The sequence below is a fragment of the Littorina saxatilis genome, linkage group LG12 (assembly GCF_037325665.1).
Source record: "Littorina saxatilis isolate snail1 linkage group LG12, US_GU_Lsax_2.0, whole genome shotgun sequence".
NCBI lineage: Eukaryota > Metazoa > Mollusca > Gastropoda > Littorinimorpha > Littorinidae > Littorina > Littorina saxatilis.
The window spans coordinates 8,793,614-8,814,453 of record NC_090256.1 but is presented as its reverse complement, the minus strand read 5'-3'; the positions used below and the strand labels follow the sequence as shown (position 1 = coordinate 8,814,453).

Genomic DNA, 20,840 nt, shown 5'->3' with positions numbered 1-20,840 from the left:
ATAAGCATGAACAGTCCTTCTTTGGCGTTTGCCAAGAATGAACATAATATGCTGTGGTGGGGAACTGAAGAAGTGGTAAAGCATCTGACAGCTAAAATTGTCATGCAAAACGGCTTAGGTAAACACTTTTAAAGACATCTCTGTTAGAATGAAGTAAGAACGAAAAGACTTACAGCCACAGAGATGCCCTCAGCAACTGAAAACATCTCACGTACAGCTTCTATCAAGTTGGTGGCATTGCGAGCCAGAATGCAGTCTCCCTGAAAAACGCCAACACAACACACATGAATACATCTTTCTACATAAAAAGGCTCAGACAAACATGTTTAAACCCATACTAACAAAACTCTGACATAAACACACACGCATTCACCCTTAAGCTCATGCAAGCACATACACGTGGAAACAGACATGTACACACAGACACGTGGAAACAGACATGTACAGTGGAGTCCAGCTAAAACGAACCTGGGTATAACGAAATCCCTCTTTTAACGAACTGCCATTGATTTCCCGGCAGACAGCCTTCTATTTCTTACTTGTTACTTTCCGGCTACATCGAACCTTTTGAACTCATTTGCATAACGAAACCCTCTTTTAACAAACACGTTTTCATCGCCCCAGAGCTGTTTTGTCTCTAAAAGTCACAACTGAGGCTACAACGAACTAATGTCAATAATTGTCTCCAAAGACAAAAATACACAAAAATACACAAACACAAGTGCACATCGCGTGATGAGCGAACTCTGAACAAACTAACAGCGGGAGGTGCACAGATCGAACCAAAACCGAAAGTTGTGGTGACGTCATGACATTTTGCGATGTACGTCAGCAAAGCTCGTGCACATGTGGTCTGTCTTGCTAAAAACAATGGCTGACGAACATGGTTTCGAAATCTGGAACTGTTTTTTTGTTTTCTCCGATCCGTGACCAAGTGAGCGATATCGAACCACGCGTTCATTTGAATCAATACTCTCCTCAGGCTGTGAAGTCTCCTAAATTGCTCAACACTGTGGACAGTCCGGAGTGCAGTTATGTCCTGTGAATGAGCGAGTCAAAGTTTTATCGTGAAAACTGACGCTTTTCGTGCACCTCCCGCTGTTAGTTTGCTAGAGCTCTCTATGGATTATATTATGAAGCTGTTGAAAACATGCAGAGATTGTACTCTCCAAGGAAAGATCGATGGGACGATCATTTAAAGGTGAGTGGGAAAACTTGCCTTGAGGCCATTTAGGGTTGAAAACTCTACAACGAATTACTGATATAACAAACTAAAATGTATCTCCCTTGAGATTCGTTGTACCCGGACTCCACTGTACACACAGACACATGGAAACAGACATGAACACACATACACCTGGGAACAGACATGTACACACAGACACGTGGAAACAGACATGAACACACATACACGTGGAAACAGACATGAACACACAGACACATGGAAACAGACATGAACACACAGACACGTGGAAACAGACATGAACACACATACACGTGGAAACAGACATGTACACACATACACCTGGGAACAGACATGTACACACATACACGTGGAAACAGACATGTACACACATACACGTGGAAACAGACATGTACACACAGACACGTGGAAACAGATAGGTACACACAGACATGTGGAAACAGACATGTACACACAGACACATGGAAACAGACATGTACACACTGACACATGGAAACAGACATGTACACACAGACACATGGAAACAGACATGTACACACATACACGTGGGAACAGACATGTACACACAGACACGTGGAAACAGACATGTACACACAGACACATGGAAACAGACATGAACACACAGACACGTGGAAACAGACATGTACACACAGACACGTGGAAACAGACATGTACACACAGACACGTGGAAACAGACATGTACACACAGACACATGGAAACAGACATGTACACACAGACACGTGGAAACAGACATGTACACACAGACACATGGAAACAGACATGTACACACAGACACATGGAAACAGACATGTACACACAGACACGTGGAAACAGACATGTACACACAGACACATGGAAACAGACATGAACACACATACACCTGGGAACAGACATGTACACACATACACGTGGAAACAGACATGTACACACATACACCTGGGAACAGACATGTACACACAGACATTTGGAAACAGACATGTACACACAGACATGTGGAAACAGACATGTACACACAGACACATGGAAACAGACATGTACACACAGACACGTGGAAACAGACATGTACACACAGACACGTGGAAACAGACATGTACACACAGACACGTGGAAACAGACATGTACACACAGACACGTGGAAACAGACATGTACACACATACACGTGGAAACAGACATGTACACACAGACACGTGGAAACAGACATGTACACACAGACAAAGTCTGCATGATCCTTAAAATCAGATGTTTTTGTTTTTACTGGCTTACTTAAGTATAGGTTGGCACAGTATAATGACAATGATAGTTTCTTTTTAGCTCCAGTTCTTTGCGTGCCAAGATGCTCACAAGCTAATTAAGGTGTTGGTAAACTGAGACTATCCTACACCCATGAATACCTGTGGGTTTAAAGGGCCACTTTGAAGTACACCAGCGACTATGTGCAGCTGGTTGGCGTACGTTGATATCTTGTCAGCTGCTTTGCGCAAGTCTTCAGCATTTCTGAAGCACAAACATAACCACACGGGCATGAATATAACAACTATGTCACAGGGCAAGAGAGGGTTAATGTGAATCGCATGTCCTGTGGACTCAAAAGCCTGAGACAGTGAACAGTTATGAAGCTCATTCATCAGAGTTGAAAGCAGCTACATGTTCATGTATTACCACTTTCACATGTTCAGCAACTCCTCCTTAAAGTGTAACCTCAAAACACTACAGTGCAACTCCCCCTTTAAGATCAACCCCCCCACCCCCCCAATTGAAGACACCTCTCCCGTCCCCATTTAAAGACCCTGCATTTTACACACACAAAATGAGGATAAAAGTCGCTTGTTCTTTTCAATGTTTTTTATTCTCTCAGGTGCCAGGAGAATGGTTCTGAATAACTCTCACTTACTCTTACACATATCGAATGCATTTAGAGCGCTTACTTCCCTTTGATTATCAGATCTGCATTTTACTGTTCATAGTCTCTGTCAATTCCCTGCCCTTTTCAGGCCTGGTTTTCCAGATTTCTGGCGGGGGTGCCATTATATTGCCATCACTTGTTACCCACCACAAAACAACAGCCAAATGTATGACATACCTGTGCTGTGGGCTCATGGCCCCAAGGGAGCGTGCAAACTTCTCCAGCTCTTTACCATTGGCAGCCAGCGCTGAGCCAGTCTTAGACACCTCTTCTGAGTCCTGGTAAATAGCAGTAAAGGAGTATGAGAAGAATATCTCCAGCAACAACAACGTAATAATAAAATTAATAATAATTCAAAAAAAGTTTAAAAAAAAGAAAGAAGAAAAAAGGAAACATATTTATTCATCATGGAGGCTGATCATTGTATTATAATTTCTTTGCGTCCATCCTCTGAAATAACCCCCTCCCCTACAGACACAGAAACAGCAAGGCAGACATACATTATCAAAATACCCTCTCCAGCAAAAAGTCAGTCATAAAATGGTATTGCAGAGCAATAGCACATGCATGTATAGTGTGAACCAGCTGCATGAGATGATACTCAGCAACCCCATCCCCCAACACACGCCTACTTCTCCAATACACATTAAGAGCAGCTATACCTTGACCTAAGGCTGGGCTGCAATGTGGTGACAGTGCTGGTCCATGGCATACACCATTTGTACAGAAATGTCACTAACCCCCTTCCTCAACTCTTTCCTCACACCCCTCACCCCCCTCACCCCCCCTCACCCCCCTCACTTAACTCCCCATTCGTTCTCTACAGAGAAGCCACACCTTGAGCTAGGTGTCTCCACTAGCAGAGTCGGCAATGTGTTGGCATTGCTGGGCCATGGTATGAAACAGTTGTACAAAGTGGTTCTGGTTGTCCTTACCCCCCCCCCCCCCCCCACTTATCTTAACCAGCCACCCCCACCCCCCATACCTTGAGCGAGGTGCCCCCTCTAGCAGCATCAGCCATGTGGTGACAGTGCTGGGCCATGGTGTGAACTAGCTGTACAAAGTGGTTGTCACTGTCTTCCCACCCCGCAACCTCTTCTCCAAGGTACTGGGCGCTGGCCTGTTTGAACATTATCATATACAAACTTATCAATATGACCTTAGGAGATGTTAGAACATCATTTTACACAACCTATCAATATGACCTTGGGAGATGTTAGAACATCATTTTACACAACCTATCAATATGACCTTGGGAGATGTTAGAACATCATTTTACACAACCTATCAATATGACCTTGGGAGATGTTAGAACATCATTGTACACAACCTATCAATATGACCTTGGGAGATGTTAGAACATCATCGTACACAACCTATCAATATGACCTTGGGAGATGTTAGAACATCATCGTACACAACCTATCAATATATGACCTTGGGAGATGTTAAAATAGCATCGTACACAACCTATCAATATGACCTTGGGAGATGTTAGAACATCGTTGTACACAACCTATCAATATGACCTTGGGAGATGTTAGAACATCATTGTACACAACCTATCAATATGACCTTGGGAGATGTTAGAACATCATTGTACACAACCTATCAATATGACCTTAGGAGCCTCCATCTACAGTCATTTTACAAGCACCAATAACAACAACAGGTTAAATGCACTATACACCTAGATAAAAAAAAAATTGCCATAAGTTTACCAATGCCAGTTAATGCCTAAAGCAATATGTAAAAAGTTCTACACCTAAACTGGCCTTTATCCAAATCATCTTGAACATGCGACAACTGCGGTAAAGCTGCCTTAAAAGCACTTATCGACTTTAGCAAAATGATTACATGTACAGTATTTACATAAATGACAAAAAAAGCTAGAATCTACATCATTGAAAACTTCGCAATCAGCCAGAAGACAATTTACGCATGAATAAAAGCTTAAACACTCTAAAAAGCTCTAGCAATCAAAAATCAAACTCTTCAATATCACATTTTCCGCCCTAAAAAAATCTTTCCAGCATTATGACAGCCATGGTAATCAACTCACCAGCCAAGATGTGTATAAAGCGCTTCGTCGGTATGGAGAGATCTCTGCAACTGGCTGTACTGCTGGGAAACCAGACGCACTGAATAAAAAAAATAAAAGGTATGTATGTATAGGTACATTAAACTGGTAGTCTGGTAAATAAACAACCAACCCTTTTTATATTTAGTCAAGTTTTGACTAAATGTTTTAACATCGAGGGGGGAATCGAGACGAGGGTCGTGGTGTATGTGCGTGCGTGTGTGTGTGTGTGCGTGTGTGTCTGTGTGTGTGTGTGTAGAGCGATTCAGACTAAACTACTGGACCGATCTTTATGAAATTTGACATGAGAGTTCCTGGGTATGAAATCCCCAAACGTTTTTTTCATTTTTTTGATAAATGTCTTTGATGACGTCATATCCGGCTTTTCGTGAAAGTTGAGGCGGCACTGTCACGCCCTCATTTTTCAACCAAATTGGTTGAAATTTTGGTCAAGTAATCTTCGACGAAGCCCGGACTTCGGTATTGCATTTCAGCTTGGTGGCTTAAAAATTAATTAATGACTTTGGTCATTAAAAATCTGAAAATTGTAAAAAAAAATAAAAATTTATAAAACGATCCAAATTTACGTTTATCTTATTCTCCATCATTTGCTAATTCCAAAAACATATAAATATGTTATATTCGGATTAAAAACAAGCTCTGAAAATTAAATATATAAAAAATATTATCAAAATTAAATTGTCCAAATCAATTTAAAAACACTTTCATCTTATTCCTTGTCGGTTCCTGATTCCAAAAACATATAGATATATGTTTGGATTAAAAACACGCTCAGAAAGTTAAAACAAAGAGAGGTACAGAAAAGCGTGCTATCCTTCTTAGCGCAACTACTACCCCGCTCTTCTTGTCAATTTCACTGCCTTTGCCATGAGCGGTGGACTGACGACTCGGATGCTACGAGTATACGGTCTTGCTGAACAATGGCATTGCGTTCAGTTTCATTCTGTGAGTTCGACAGCTACTTGACTAAATATTGTATTTTCGCCTTACGCGACTTGTTTTCTTTTATAAACAGTTTAAATTGTCATAGTACAATCTGCAAAAACAAGAAAAAACACGAGAAAGAAAATGAAAGAACTAAAACTAAACATCACTTCAATGACTCTCTTGAATCTATGTATTTCAGTTAAAACAAAGCAGGACTTATCCACAGAAAACATTAAAAAAAAGATAAGAATAAAGACGGCAAAACACAACAACAAACTCTAGAGTTCCCTTTCTTACGGTTACCTATCTGGAAGCTTCTCATGTCGCTGCAGAGCTGACCCCTTCTGTCTGGGTGACAGAGATGCAGGCGTGTTTCTTTTTGCACTCTGAGCAGACGCCCCAGGCGAGTGAGACAAAGGTGCCTGTTTCCTGGCCATGGGTGTGTAGGCGCTATGTGGGTGGGTGCTGGGTGTGTGGGTGGTGGCTGTAGGGGTGTGGGTGCTGGGTGAGGTTCGCTGGGGAACTGCCTGCCCTGGCTGGTCAGTTGCAAGCTCCAGAGCCTGTGCGCTGAGGTGTCTCTCCAACTCTGCAAGGTAAAAGATAACGTTACATTTGAAAACAAAATCGGGTACAGTGGAACTCCCCTTGTAAGACTCCCTCCCCTTTCAGACCTTGTTTCCTCACAATTTCTGTTTAGAACCTATGTAAATCTACCCCCATTGTAAGACTCCCTCCCTTTTCAGACCTTGTTTCCTCACAATTTCTGTTTAGAACCTATGTAAATCTACCCCCATTGTAAGACTCCCTCCCTTTTCAGACCTTGTTTCCTCAGAATTTCTGTTTAGAACCTATGTAAATCTTCCCCCATTGTAAGACTCCCTCCCCTTTCAGACCTTGTTTCCTCAGAATTTCTGTTTAGAACCTGTGTAAATCTACCCCCATTGTAAGACTCCCTCCCCTTTCAGACCTTGTTTCCTCTGAATTTCTGTTTAGAACCTGTGTAAATCTACCCCCATTGTAAGACTCCCTCCCCTTTCAGACCTTGTTTCCTTAGAATTTCTGTTTAGAACCTGTGTAAATCTACCCCCATTGTAAGAATCCCTCCCTTTCAAACCTTGTTTCCTCTGAATTTCTGTTTAGAACCTGTGTAAATCTACCCCCATTGACATTGTAAGACTCCCTCCCCTTTCAGACCTTGTTTCCTCAGAATTTCTGTTTAGAACCTGTGTATATCTACCCCCATTGAACAGGCTGATAAAGAAAGCGAGTTCTATAATAGGCCAGAGCCTTGACACCCTTGAAGTCCTTGTTGAAAGAAGGCTTGCCAGTAAGTCCAGAGCTATTCTGTTCGACCTAGGGCATCCCCTCCACGACGCACTGATGGATCTCCGCATCACACGGAACGCTCGGTTTCTCATGCCTAGGTGTCGAACGGAGCGTTTTCGGCGTTCTTTTGTTCCTGCAGCTGTGAGATATTTTAACAGCAACCAAGCCATTGTCCTGGCCACAGACTATCAGTGATGCCTTTTAAATGTACCTCTTAGTGATAGATTTAATATGATTTGATGACTGTTTGACCTTTGATCATAACTAGTGCTGTGATAATGAGCTTTAGCACTGTTGTGATGGTGTTGACACTATACTTGCCCAATTGAGTCTAACTACCTGATGGCTAATCTACTGTGATACCTGTGATAACTGATGATGATTACTGTGATTGGTTTTATGTGTTTGGTTGGTCTCTTCTTTTGGTAGTGCAATAGCGTTAATTATGGATTGTTGTTATCATCATTTACATAAAAACTTATCTGTTAATCCAAACAATGATATAATTACTGTGATGTTCTTAACTACACTTTAACATGGAATGTATGTATGTATGTATGTATGTATGTATGTATGTATGTATGTATGTAGGTATGTATGTAGGTATGTATGCATGTGTGTTGGTGTGTCGGTGTGTCAAGTGTGCAAGTAAAAAGGGTATTGTAGTTGTACATATATTACTTTAGATATTTTTTTGTTATCATGGGTTTTATAAATTTTCTTCTCTTCTTCTTTTATAATTATTAATTAATGACCTATATGTGCTGATGACCAATTTAATTTCCTTTGTTGGATCAATAAAATGTTATGAGTTATGAGTTATGAGTTATGAAGCCTCCCTCCCTTTCAAACCTTGTTGTTGGAGGTCTTAAAAGGGGGTTCCACTGTATTAGTTCTTCTCTAACTTCTATGATGCTTCTTCTTCATCGTTCATGGGCTGAAACTCCCACGTTCACTCATATTTTAGCAGTGGGTTTTTACGTGTATGACCGTTTTTACTCCGCCATTCAGGCAGCCATACGCCGCTTTCAGGGGATCTATGATGCTTCATCAGCCTGATAGCTTTTTGATTGCAGCCTGATAGTTTTGTCCTTACATTCAATGCCCTGCAAGCTGCAGTCATAAATTAAACATTGCATGCACCTGAAACTCAGCAAAATGTCATCTCACTTCTGGTCGCTTTCATGTGATTATTAAAACTGTAATTCTTCATATTTGTCGCTTGCACATGCAGCACAGTAGAAGTCACCTCACCTGCCATCACCTTGTACACCTCACAACACACACAATCAAAACACACACATGTATGTACCTGCACATTCTATTCATACACACACACACAAACACACACACACAAACACACACACACACACACACACAAACACACACACGCAAACACACACACACACACACAAACACAAACACACACACACACACGCAGATGCACAAACACACACACACACACACGCAAACACAAACACACACACACACACAAACACAAACACACACACACACGCAAACACACACACAAACACAAACACACACAGTCACACACACAAACACACACACACACAAACACAAACACAAACACACACACACATACACACAAACACGCACACACACACACACACATACGCAAACACAAACACACACACACACAAAAACACACACACACACACACACACACACACACGCAAACACACACACACACGCAAACACAAACAGACACACACACACTAAACAAAAAAGAAAAAACAAAAGGCCAACCAACCATTGATGACTGAAGGTTTGACGTCACCCATAGACCTCAGGGTGGCCATAAGCTGATGGACCTTGGCCCCCCACTGGGTACCCACTTTCTGCAGCTCCCTCTCACTTTTCTCCCTGTCTATGCCTGTGTACAAGTAACCAAAACACAACCTTGACATGAAGTACCCATGCTCCCCACTGGGTGCCCACTTTCTGCAGCTCCCTCTCACTTTTCTCCCTGTCTACACCTGTGTACAAGTATTCAATACACAACCATGACATAAAGTACCCATGCCTACCTTTGTGTCTGTTCTCATAATTCACCCCTTCACTTTCTTGGTTATCCGAAAATGTGAGTGGAGCAGCTACAGCAATACCAAAACTATTTTCCTGTGTAAATTCCACGTCTCCATGCTGCCTTAATAGTGTGTCTAGCTTGCAACACTTACCTACACATGTTTACATTTAGTCAAGTTTTGACTAAATGTTTTAACATAGAGGGGGGAATCGAGACGAGGGTCGTGTTGTATGTGTGTGTGTGTGTGTGTGTGTGTGTGTGTGTGTGTGTGTGTGTGTGTGTGTGTGTGTGTGTGTGTGTCTGTCTGTGTGTGTGTGTAGAGCGATTCAGACTAAACTACTGGGCCGATCTTTATGAAATTTGACATGAGAGTTCCTGGGTATGATATCCCCGGACGTTTTTTTCATTTTTTCGATAAATACCTTTGATGACGTCATATCCGGCTTTTTGTAAAAGTTGAGGCGGCACTGTCACACCCTCATTTTTCAATTAAATTGATTGAAATTTTGGCAAAGCAATCTTCGACGAAGGCCGGGGTTTGGTTTTGCATTTCAGCTTGGTGGCTTAAAAACTAATGAGTGAGTTTGGTCATTAAAAATCGGAAACTTCTAATTAAAATTATTTTTTTATCAAACGATCCAAAAACAATTTCATCTTATTCTTCGTCATTTTCTGATTCCAAAAACATATACATATGTTATATTTGGATTAAAAACAAGCTCTGAAAATTAAAACTATAAAAATTATGATCAAAATTAAATTTCCAAAATCGTTTTAAAAACTATTTCATCTTATTCCTTGTCGGTTCCTGATTCCAAAAACATATAGATATGATATGTTTGGATTAAAAACACGCTCAAAAAGTTAAAACGAAGAGAGGTACAGTAAAGCACAGCGCAATCGCGCCAAACAGGCTCGTCACTTTCACTGCCTTTTGCACTAGCGGCGGACTACGTTCAGTTTCATTCTGTGAGTTCCACAGCTTGACTAAATGTAGTAATTTCGCCTTACGCGACTTGTTTTACACTTGTTTCACCTGCACAGCCTCTGCTTGCATCTACTCAATCACTATGCAAAAAGTCAGACCCTGAATTTACTTCATTTTCACTAGCTCCAACACACACACACACACACACACAATTGTGATTTCTCCTGTTCTCAAACCTCTATAGCCATACACATAACCCTTGACAGTATGAACCAGCGTCAGTCTTTAAGCAAAAATGTTTTACCAGAAGTGCAATCAGTTGCCGCCTCGATGATGGTTGGCAGGAGATTGTTCAGGTCATCCAGGCATTTTCGAACAGTCCCACGACCTTGAAGGTCAGCCGACAGCTGTATTGCCTGAAGGGCACGCTGGGTCACAACCTTCACCTTGGACTGTAACTGGGACACGTCTGCATGCAGGCCGTCTGTGGCATCATAACCTGCAAGATTATCAATGATTGGATACAATTAACGTTACTGTCTAAAACATCATAGGAAACTAACTGGTCTGTGCTTCTGGTCATGGAAAGAAGGATGGAAGGACAAAATGAAGGGAAACAGAAATGAAAGAATAGAATAGCAGATGATGGAATTAACCCAAAGGAAGAAAGAGAAAACACAGACAGATAAAACTAGAATTATGGAGGAAAGAATGTGTGAAGAATCAAATGTTCAAAAATGAAACAAAAAACACACACCATGGAGCTAGTAAAACACACATTCACACATGAGCAACCAAACAGAAATAAAGAAAGGAATTAAAAAAACTAAGACAAACGTTCAAAACAAAAGAAAACAAAAGAAAACCACCAAGTCAAGCAGCTAGGCAGACTGACTGACTATTAGGGTTTAACGTCCTCTTAGACCAACTGGTCTATATTGGGACAGGTAGTGGTAATACGCTGAAGATATGGTGTGATAATTTGATTCGAACACGCCCGCTGTGGCTGTCTTCTTCGACACACCAGCATTGGGTTTGTCTCGTCAAAGTATCGAAATACGATCATGATAATCAGAGACGAGAGATGATGCATGCGTGTCTTCGTGTTTTCCAAGCCCTGAGACTTTCGCTGTGAACGTGGGATCTTTTTCGTGCGCATGTGTGCACACGGGGTCGTTTGGACACCGAAGAGAGCCTGCACAAAGTTGACTCTGAGAAATAAATCTCTCGCCGAACGTGGGGATCGAACCCACGCTGATAGCGACCAACTGGCTACAAAGCCAGCGCGCTACCAACTGAGCTACGTCCCCGCCCAGCTAGGCAGAGACAAAGACAAATCAATAGTAAAAGACAAGGGAAGTATTCAGAGGAGGGGGGAGGGGGTACGTAAAACAACAGCACACTACACCACCAACACTACTAAAGTAAAACGACAACACATCCTGTTCAATCCTTCCCTGAATAGTAGTTCTGCTGTCAGTCTTCAACGTGTGACGTCCTGGGGGGTCGACGGAGGGACGTGGTGGCAGTCTGCTCTCTGGAGGGGACGCTCACTCAGTCTTGCTCCACGACTTAACAGTCAATGTCGTTAGTAGGGGGCATAGTAGGTAGTTGGCTGCGTCCGTTAGCTCGGGACAGACCCACTACTGAACACCGTCGAAGTGACTCAGCAGAAGTGCAGTGTCATCTTCCGAGGGTAGCCTACCGCAGCGACCCGACATCCCCCCCTGGAGCGTCTGTAAAATCGACCAGTCTGGCAGCGGAACGAAATTCAGATGTGGATGGAGCAGTGAGTGCAGGGACAGGGCGGTGTGAGACAAAGGAACTGGTGTAAAAAAAATATAAAAAAAACACAACACAAACCTGCAGCGGGAGCAGAGAACTGGAGGTTGTTGACCAGCGCTGAGAATTTCAGGCAGTGCCTCTGTACAAACTGTTCTGCCTCAAGTGCCTGAAAAAAGCCAACATGTCCATCATTAAGAATGACATGAAAAAAACACTCATTGCTCCCTCTTGTAATCATGGAGGCCTACATTTCTTCATTTATAAGGGCTGTTTTTCCTTCAGATCCGGTGTTTTCCCTCCCCATAGAGAATACTACAATGCTGTGTCGTACCAGATTTACACGAGTTGTTTTTTTAAATATTGAACTGCGAGCGAAAGCGAGCTGTTCACTATTTGAAAAAGCAATGAGTGTAAATCTGGTACGAAACAGCAAGCCATGTAGTATTCTGTTTATCCTACATACTGTACTTACGTGTATTTTACTGAAAATGTCCTGCAGTCGAGGCAGCTAAATTGAAGACGCTTGTTTTGGAACCTCGATCTCTTCCAAAGCCTTGTGCAATCTATTACGTCAAAGTAAAGAAACGTCACTCTGAAAGTGTGGCGCGACGTGTTAGTTCTAAAAATTCATCGAGGGTAATAAGCGAGCGCAATTTTTTTTCTATAATGACTTTTGTCTCGGTGACTTTGGCATCATAAGCAGTGAAAAGAACAGGTCCCTGCCATTTACATGATATACACACGTGTGATTTAAACGATTATTATCTCACGAGTGTCTCTCTCACGTATGTAGGATAAATGTGAGTTCCTCATTTAGCATCAATTTTACAAGCAATGGTTTAATAACACAGTGGTTCCCCCTTTCAAGACCACAAAGATGTGAGAAATCAGGTCATAAACAGAAGTTAGTTTTAAAATGGAGGTGAACGTACCCACTTTATGAACCACATATTTGAGAAAACATATCAACATAATACCATGGAACCCCCCCTTTAAGACCTGATTTTGCCACACTTTCACCGGTCTTAACATGGGGGTTCCACTGTACAGCTACATAACAAGAGAGCCACACTTTCACAGGTCTTAACATGGGGGTTCCACTGTATAGCTACATAACAAGAGAGCCACACTTTCACCGGTCTTAACATGGGGGTTCCACTGTATAGCTACATAACAAGAGAGCCACACTTTCACAGGTCTTAACATGGGGGTTCCACTGTATAGCTACATAACAAGAGAGCCACACTTTCACAGGTCTTAACATGGGGGTTCCACTGTATAGCTACATAACAAGAGAGCCACACTTTCACCGGTCTTAACATGGGGGTTCCACTGTATAGCTACATAACAAGAGAGCCACACTTTCACCGGTCTTAACATGGGGGTTCCACTGTACAGCTACATAACAAGAGAGCCACACTTTCACCGGTCTTAACATGGGGGTTCCACTGTACAGCTACATAACAAGAGAGCCACACTTTCACAGGTCTTAACATGGGGGTTCCACTGTACAGCTACATAACAAGAGAGCCACACTTTCACCGGTCTTAACATGGGGGTTCCACTGTACAGCTACATAACAAGAGAGCCACACTTTCACCGGTCTTAACATGGGGGTTCCACTGTTCAGCTACATAACAAGAGAGCCACACTTTCACCGGTCTTAACATGGGGGTTCCACTGTATAGCTACATAACAAGAGAGCCACACTTTCACCGGTCTTAACATGGGGGTTCCACTGTACAGCTACATAACAAGAGAGCCACACTTTCACCGGTCTTAACATGGGGGTTCCACTGTACAGCTACATAACAAGAGAGCCACACTTTCACCGGTCTTAACATGGGGGTTCCACTGTACAGCTACATAACAAGAGAGCCACACTTTCACCGGTCTTAACATGGGGGTTCCACTGTACAGCTACATAACAAGAGAGCCACACTTTCACCGGTCTTAACATGGGGGTTCCACTGTACAGCTACATAACAAGAGAGCCACACTTTCACCGGTCTTAACATGGGGGTTCCACTGTACAGCTACATAACAAGAGAGCCACACTTTCACCGGTCTTAACATGGGGGTTCCTCTGTATAGCTACATAACAAGAGAGCCACACTTTCACCGGTCTTAACATGGGGGTTCCACTGTATAGCTACATAACAAGAGAGCCACACTTTCACCGGTCTTAACATGGGGGTTCCACTGTATAGCTACATAACAAGAGAGCCACACTTTCACAGGTCTTAACATGGGGGTTCCCCTGTACAGCTACATAACAAGAGAGCCACGCGTTCTCCTTTCTGAATGGAAGAACACACCTGTTCCGTCCAGCGGCTGCGTGCCAGTCCCGCGTCCAGGCGACCAAAGAGCTGCGCTTGTGGCAGCGTGACGTCATCCACAGGGGTGTTGGCAATCTCCACCACTTCCGACATCAAGTCCATCAAGTTGTGGCCCAACTGCTCGCTTCTCTCCTTCATTGATTTGTCTCTGTTACAACAAGGATGGAATGGAGGTGATCAAAGAAGAAGAAACAAAGTGCAATGGTATCTTCTTATCAACATTTGGGAATGTTGTTAAAAGACAGGGTAAATAGGGCACTTGGGCGTCTGCCACAGCAACTCAACAAATCCCTTTTCCCCATCCTCAAGCCCTTCCCCCTACCCCCAGCGTGTCTGAAATGCATACATAAAATTTCTCCATCACCAAACAAAACCATCAACTCCCCCTTCAAGCACGCAGTTACTCAAGCAATATCCTATTCCCAAGGCCCACACCCCTATCTCTTCATCATCACAATCACCAAAACTCCAAGTTCCCCTTGAGGCGTGCGGTCTCTAAACCCAACTTACCCCCCAGCAGCTACAGAGGCCAAGTTCCCCTTGAGGCGTGCAGTCTCTAAACCCAACTTACCCCCCAGCAGCTACAGAGGCCAAGTTCCCCTTGAGGCGTGCGGTCTCTAAACCCAACTTACCCCCCAGCAGCTACAGAGGCCAAGTTCCCCTTGAGGCGTGCAGTCTCTAAACCCAACTTACCCCCCAGCAGCTACAGAGGCCAAGTTCCCCTTGAGGCGTGCGGTCTCTAAACACAACTTACCCCCCAGCAGCCACAGAGGCCAAGTTCCCCTTGAGGCGTGCGGTCTCTAAACACAACTTACCCCCCAGCAGCCACAGAGGCCAAGTTCCCCTTGAGGCGTGCAGTCTCTAAACACAACTTACCCCCCAGCAGCTACAGAGGCCAAGTTCCCCTTGAGGCGTGCGGTCTCTAAACCCAACTTACCCCCCAGCAGCTACAGAGGCCAAGTTCCCCTTGAGGCGTGCGGTCTCTAAACCCAACTTACCCCCCAGCAGCTACAGAGGCCAAGTTCCCCTTGAGGCGTGCAGTCTCTAAACACAACTTACCCCCCAGCAGCTACAGAGGCCAAGTTCCCCTTGAGGCGTGCGGTCTCTAAACCCAACTTACCCCCCAGCAGCTACAGAGGCCAAGTTCCCCTTGAGGCGTGCAGTCTCTAAACCCAACTTACCCCCCAGCAGCTACAGAGGCCAAGTTCCCCTTGAGGCGTGCGGTCTCTAAACCCAACTTACCCCCCAGCAGCTACAGAGGCCAAGTTCCCCTTGAGGCGTGCAGTCTCTAAACCCAACTTACCCCCCAGCAGCTACAGAGGCCAAGTTCCCCTTGAGGCGTGCGGTCTCTAAACCCAACTTACCCCCCAGCAGCTACAGAGGCCAAGTTCCCCTTGAGGCGTGCGGTCTCTAAACACAACTTACCCCCCAGCAGCCACAGAGGCCAAGTTCCCCTTGAGGCGTGCGGTCTCTAAACACAACTTACCCCCCAGCAGCCACAAAGGCCAAGTTCCCCTTGAGGCGTGCAGTCTCTAAACCCAACTTACCCCCCAGCAGCCACAGAGGCCAAGTTCCCCTTGAGGCGTGCGGTCTCTAAACACAACTTACCCCCCAGCAGCCACAGAGGCCAAGTTCCCCTTGAGGCGTGCGGTCTCTGCTTGCAGGACGGGCACCACTTTGCTGTGAAGGTTAGCATAAGCCTTGATGCTGGTAGCCTGGGTGGCGGTGATGGCGGGTACCCCCAGAGCGCTCTGACCCACCACCCCCAGCGTGTCGGCCACGTGGTCCAGCTCGGCCACCAGACAGGTCATCAGCACACACCACTCCCTGCCGCGCTGGGTCAGCTGGGTTCTGTTCACCGCGCTGGTGTCACCTAGTGAAAGAGAGGAATGATAGCGTGTCATTTAACCATGCCTTCTTCCCCGTGAATACAATCATCACAGATCTGCCCTGACCACCTCCTAACTCTCCTCAGATGTCAGATTATCCAAAAAGAGTTAGGATTTTCACTGAGTTGGTGTCACCTGGTGTGAGAGGAATGATATGTCATTTGCAGTGCGTGGTCTTTAAACATCGTGCCTAATCTTTCCTGTGCCGACAATCATGTCAATCATCTCACATCTGTTTAGGCTTTTACCTCTAGGGCCCAGACCTCATCCTAACTCTCCTCAGGTGTCAGATTTTCAGTGGAGAGTTAGCATGAGGTCTGCCAACCCCCAACCCTGTCCCTGTCTACCTGACCACTTGCATTGTTCTGTTCATTACTGTCTGTTTGCTTGTACACAAACCTTTAGTGTTGCCAGCCAAACAAAACTTTATGCTGTTTGTCAGTTCGCATCTCCCGCCAAAATGTAATCAACATTTCCTGTGAAGACTGGGTGGCCGAGTGGTAACGCACTTGCGCTTGGAAGCGAGAGGTTGCGAGTTTGACCCTGGGTCAGGGCGTTAGCAATTTTCTCCCCCCTTTCCTAACCTAGGTGGTGGGTTCAAGTGCTAGTCTTTCGGATGAGACGAAAAACCGAGGTCCCTTCGTGTACACTACATCGGGGTGTGCACGTTAAAGATCTCACGATTGACAAAAGGGTCTTTCCTGGCAAAATTGTATAGGCATAGATAAAAAATGTCCACCAAAATACCCGTGTGACTTGGAATGTAAGGCTTCTTTTTAAGCCTACTGTCTATATGATACTTACCGAGACAGTACTATTCTTGCACATTATCTATTATAGGCCGAAAAAATTGGACAAAACGCTGAGTGGGTACAATTATCTCCCATAACCATGCGCCACCGTGGATCCCAAGCACTGTCCGAGTGCTTCCCCCTTACAGGATGTAGGTGGCGCGTCCTCTTTCTTTATGAGCTGCAGACCCTCAAAAAGCCCATAACATATCAAGAGGGGAGGCGGGAGGGAAACTCTAATAGTACTGTCTCGGTAAGTATCATATAGACAGTAGGCTTAAAAAGAAGCCTTACAGTCAATATAACACTTACCTCGACAGTACTATTCTTGCACAGAATACCAGAGTGGTGTGAGGGTGATATGTAGAGTATTAAACTCCTTAATCAAAATCACTTAAATCCAAGGATTAAGATACCCAGGCAATTTTCGAACAGTACTACCGTAAAAGAAAATATACCCAAGAAACATACCTTAGACTGACGTGACCATGCTGGCAACCACTGCTGTGTGGTGAACTCAATGTCAAAGTCCAGGCCACTCAAAGCTTGAATACCACTGAGTCTACGGCAAGTGGCTAAAGCGATGAGGAACAATTAGTCTTAAAAATCAGCAACTTGATACTGATGCCTGCCAGGGGTTCAAACTCATTGCTACGCAGGAGTTTGAGGACCAGAAAGACATCCCCCTTGGGAAATGAAACCCGAGGTTTAGACACCGCTGCATTGCTAATACCCGAAAGGACATTAGCGATGAGAGAGGACCTGATCAAGTGTTCAGATCTGCGACCAGTAGCGGCCGCAATCGTGGAAGCGATGGCAGATCTGTATCCAAGAAGAGTCTTAGAAGAAAGACTCTTCTTTTGATACACTTCCACCAGGAAGTTGGCCAAGTCCTGTGTTGAGGGATAAAGCGGCTTTATCCCCTTGGACAAGGCGAAGGTGGCCCAAGCTCTCCAGCGTAAGTCGTAGAGCTGATTAGTTGATCGCCTCTTAGCGTTCAAGGAAAACTCTACTGAACTCTTGTGCAATCCTAGTGCAAGCAGTTTGGAGCGCACAAGAGCCATGCGGTCAAGCACAGACTCTCTGGACGTGGATGAGGGAGGCATGATCGAGGCTGGAGCAGACCTCCCCCGTCCAGATCCAGAGGTAGAGGGTCTACGTGGGTGAGACCGCGAAGATCTGGAAACCACGGAGCTGTTGGCCAGTAAGGCGCGACCAAAATCAGTCTTGGTCGTTCCTGCAGATATTTTGCCAGCACCCTCGGAATCAGAGATGTCGGGGGATAGGCGTAAGCATCGAGGAGCCTCCACAAGAGAGTGAATGCGTCCAAGTGGAACGCATTCATGTCTCGAAAGGGGCTGACGTACCTGGGAAGCCGAGCGCTGAATCGAGTTGCGAACCGATCGATCAGAGGACGGTCCCACCTTGCCCACAGACGCTGTAGAACGTTGTGAGCGATGGTCCATTCTGTGGAGAGAACCTGATCGCCCCGACTGAGAATGTCGGCCAGGGCGTTCATTTTCCCCGGAACGAACTGGACTGACATCCGGACCTGATTGGTCTGGCACCAGAGCAGAATCTCCTCCGCCAACAGGGAGAGGGACCGAGAATTGGTGCCCCCCTGGTGGCGAAGGTAAGCTAAGCATGTGGTGTTGTTGTCCCCGTTGAAAATCAGAGGGGCCAAGGACAGGCCGAATGGGAGGGCCCGAAACTCGAACACTGTGCCCTCCCAAACGAACCGGAGCAGATGTCGGTACCCCGGGGCCACCAGGATGTGGAAGTAAGCATCCTGGAGGTCCCAGACATGGCCCAAACGTTTGGCCGGATGACCAACCGGACCGACGAAGGGGTTTCCATCTTGAACTTGCACCTGTGAAGGTACAAGTTCAAGGTGGAGAGGTCCAACACCGGCCTGAACCGGCCGTCCTTTTTGGGGACGGTGAACAGGCGGGAGCAGAACCCCCGAGAAGGCTGAGAAAGGGGGTAGACCGCCTTCTTCTCGACCAACGAGTTCACCTCGTCCTGAAGAGCCTGCCATCTGGCAGGGTCTCGAGGAGGGGGGAACGTCCAGGGTAGAGCGGACAATGGAGGTTGTGACGACAGCGGTAGAGAAAACCCCGACCACACCACCCTCAAGAAAAACTGGTTGGAGACCAGTCTGCCCCACATGCCGCGGGCCCGAAAAAGGGAACCGACGGACGAAAGAGGGGCAACTTGAGGGGGCGTCAACGTAGGGCCGGGACTCACTGAAAATTCTGCTGGCGGGCAGGCGCAGGCTTGCGACCACCCCCCCTGGTGGTGGTGCTTCCCCTTACCTGTCTGAGCACCCTTCGTCTTGCTTGGGAACGCAACAGGCGCCTAAGAGGAGGAAGAAGGAGGCAGTGAAACTGGCTTCTTCTTCTTCTTCTGAGGCTGGGAGCTGGAGGTGACTGTAGCACTTCTCTTACTCCCCGCCGCCGTCGCCGAAGCAGCGAGGCCAACCATCAGAGAATCAGTGTTCCTCTGGCGTGTGGACTCCACCACAGAACGAACAGTGTCCGGATGAAAGAGGGAAGAAGGCTGAGGAAACGTGTTCCTCAGACTCTTCCTCATATCCGGAGGCACTATAGAAGTAGGCAGAAAATGATCACGGAACAGGGCCAATAAAGTGGACCCGTGTTCCAATGGCCAATTCTGCCGCAGACGTCACGCACGATCGCACGGCATGCAAAGCCCGATCCACTCGAACCGTGTCAAGGACCCGAGTGGAATCGGACTCTGCCCGATCGGGAGGGTCCAACAGTGTGGACAGCGTGCTCATCCATGTCAAGGCCTGTGATTGGGCCTCGACTGTGGAAGAAACGGTGGCCTCAAGATTGTGGAACGAAGCAGAGCTCAGTTCCACCTTCTTGACCGAAGGCACCTCCCCAACGAACACATCACCGTCAGCCCCACCCTAAACACTCGAAGTCTGGTGCGCCTCCCAAAGGAAAGCATGGCACTGAACCCGCGTCCTCCCGAGGAACATAGGTCGCGTTTGCACGTGAATCTGTACTCCTCAGGCGATGTGCTGCCGCTTCCACCGTGGCACTAAGACTAGGGTGGAACGCGAATTGCCGGCGGACGGATCGTTCATAAAACGAGCCGCCGGCAGACGCGGCGTGAGCCTCCCACGCCCGGGCCGAAGCGGACTCAAAGGACGAGAGGGCGTCTCAGGGAAGGACGTCCTGAAACTGTTCAAACGTCCTTCTAGCTGTGCGAGGACGAGCCTCCTGCCTCTCGTCCTCAGACCCCGGGTCCAGGTCCTGTGTGTCAACACTAGACGACAGACGCTTAAGAGAGGCATCCGTGACGTCAAGACGCCGCGTGATGTCTGTCATGTACTGTTGGAAAGTACGAAGCATAGCTTCGGAAGTTCCATCAGAAACCGGCAAGGGTAGAGGATCAGTGTTAACCTCAGGGCGACCCTGATCCTCCTCCCTATCGTCCTCCGACTCACTCTCCTCTTCACTTCCCGACAACTCCTCAAAAGCAGGAGTGTAGGGAGCTTGAGGGGGAAGAGCCGAAAGCGATGAAGCAGGCTGTGAAGAAACGCCCACAGAAGCAGGAGGCCGCGAAG

The 20,840-nt window shown here is 45.9% G+C and overlaps 1 protein-coding gene across 1 annotated transcript in view; it reads right to left on the bottom strand.

The window, feature by feature from the left end:
• Nucleotides 1-20,840, bottom strand: part of LOC138981193 (uncharacterized) — a 74,053-nt gene that overhangs the window by 3,494 nt on the left and 49,719 nt on the right. Inside the window, exons 19-29 of the mRNA XM_070354033.1 lie at nt 16,171-16,435; nt 14,542-14,710; nt 12,302-12,389; nt 10,743-10,937; nt 9,235-9,357; nt 6,441-6,723; nt 5,172-5,250; nt 4,095-4,229; nt 3,287-3,387; nt 2,598-2,700; nt 174-260 (exon numbers count right to left, since the gene is read on the bottom strand). Coding sequence (XP_070210134.1) covers nt 174-260; nt 2,598-2,700; nt 3,287-3,387; nt 4,095-4,229; nt 5,172-5,250; nt 6,441-6,723; nt 9,235-9,357; nt 10,743-10,937; nt 12,302-12,389; nt 14,542-14,710; nt 16,171-16,435 — 1,628 coding nt within the window. The remainder of the gene's footprint in view (nt 1-173; nt 261-2,597; nt 2,701-3,286; nt 3,388-4,094; nt 4,230-5,171; nt 5,251-6,440; nt 6,724-9,234; nt 9,358-10,742; nt 10,938-12,301; nt 12,390-14,541; nt 14,711-16,170; nt 16,436-20,840) is intronic.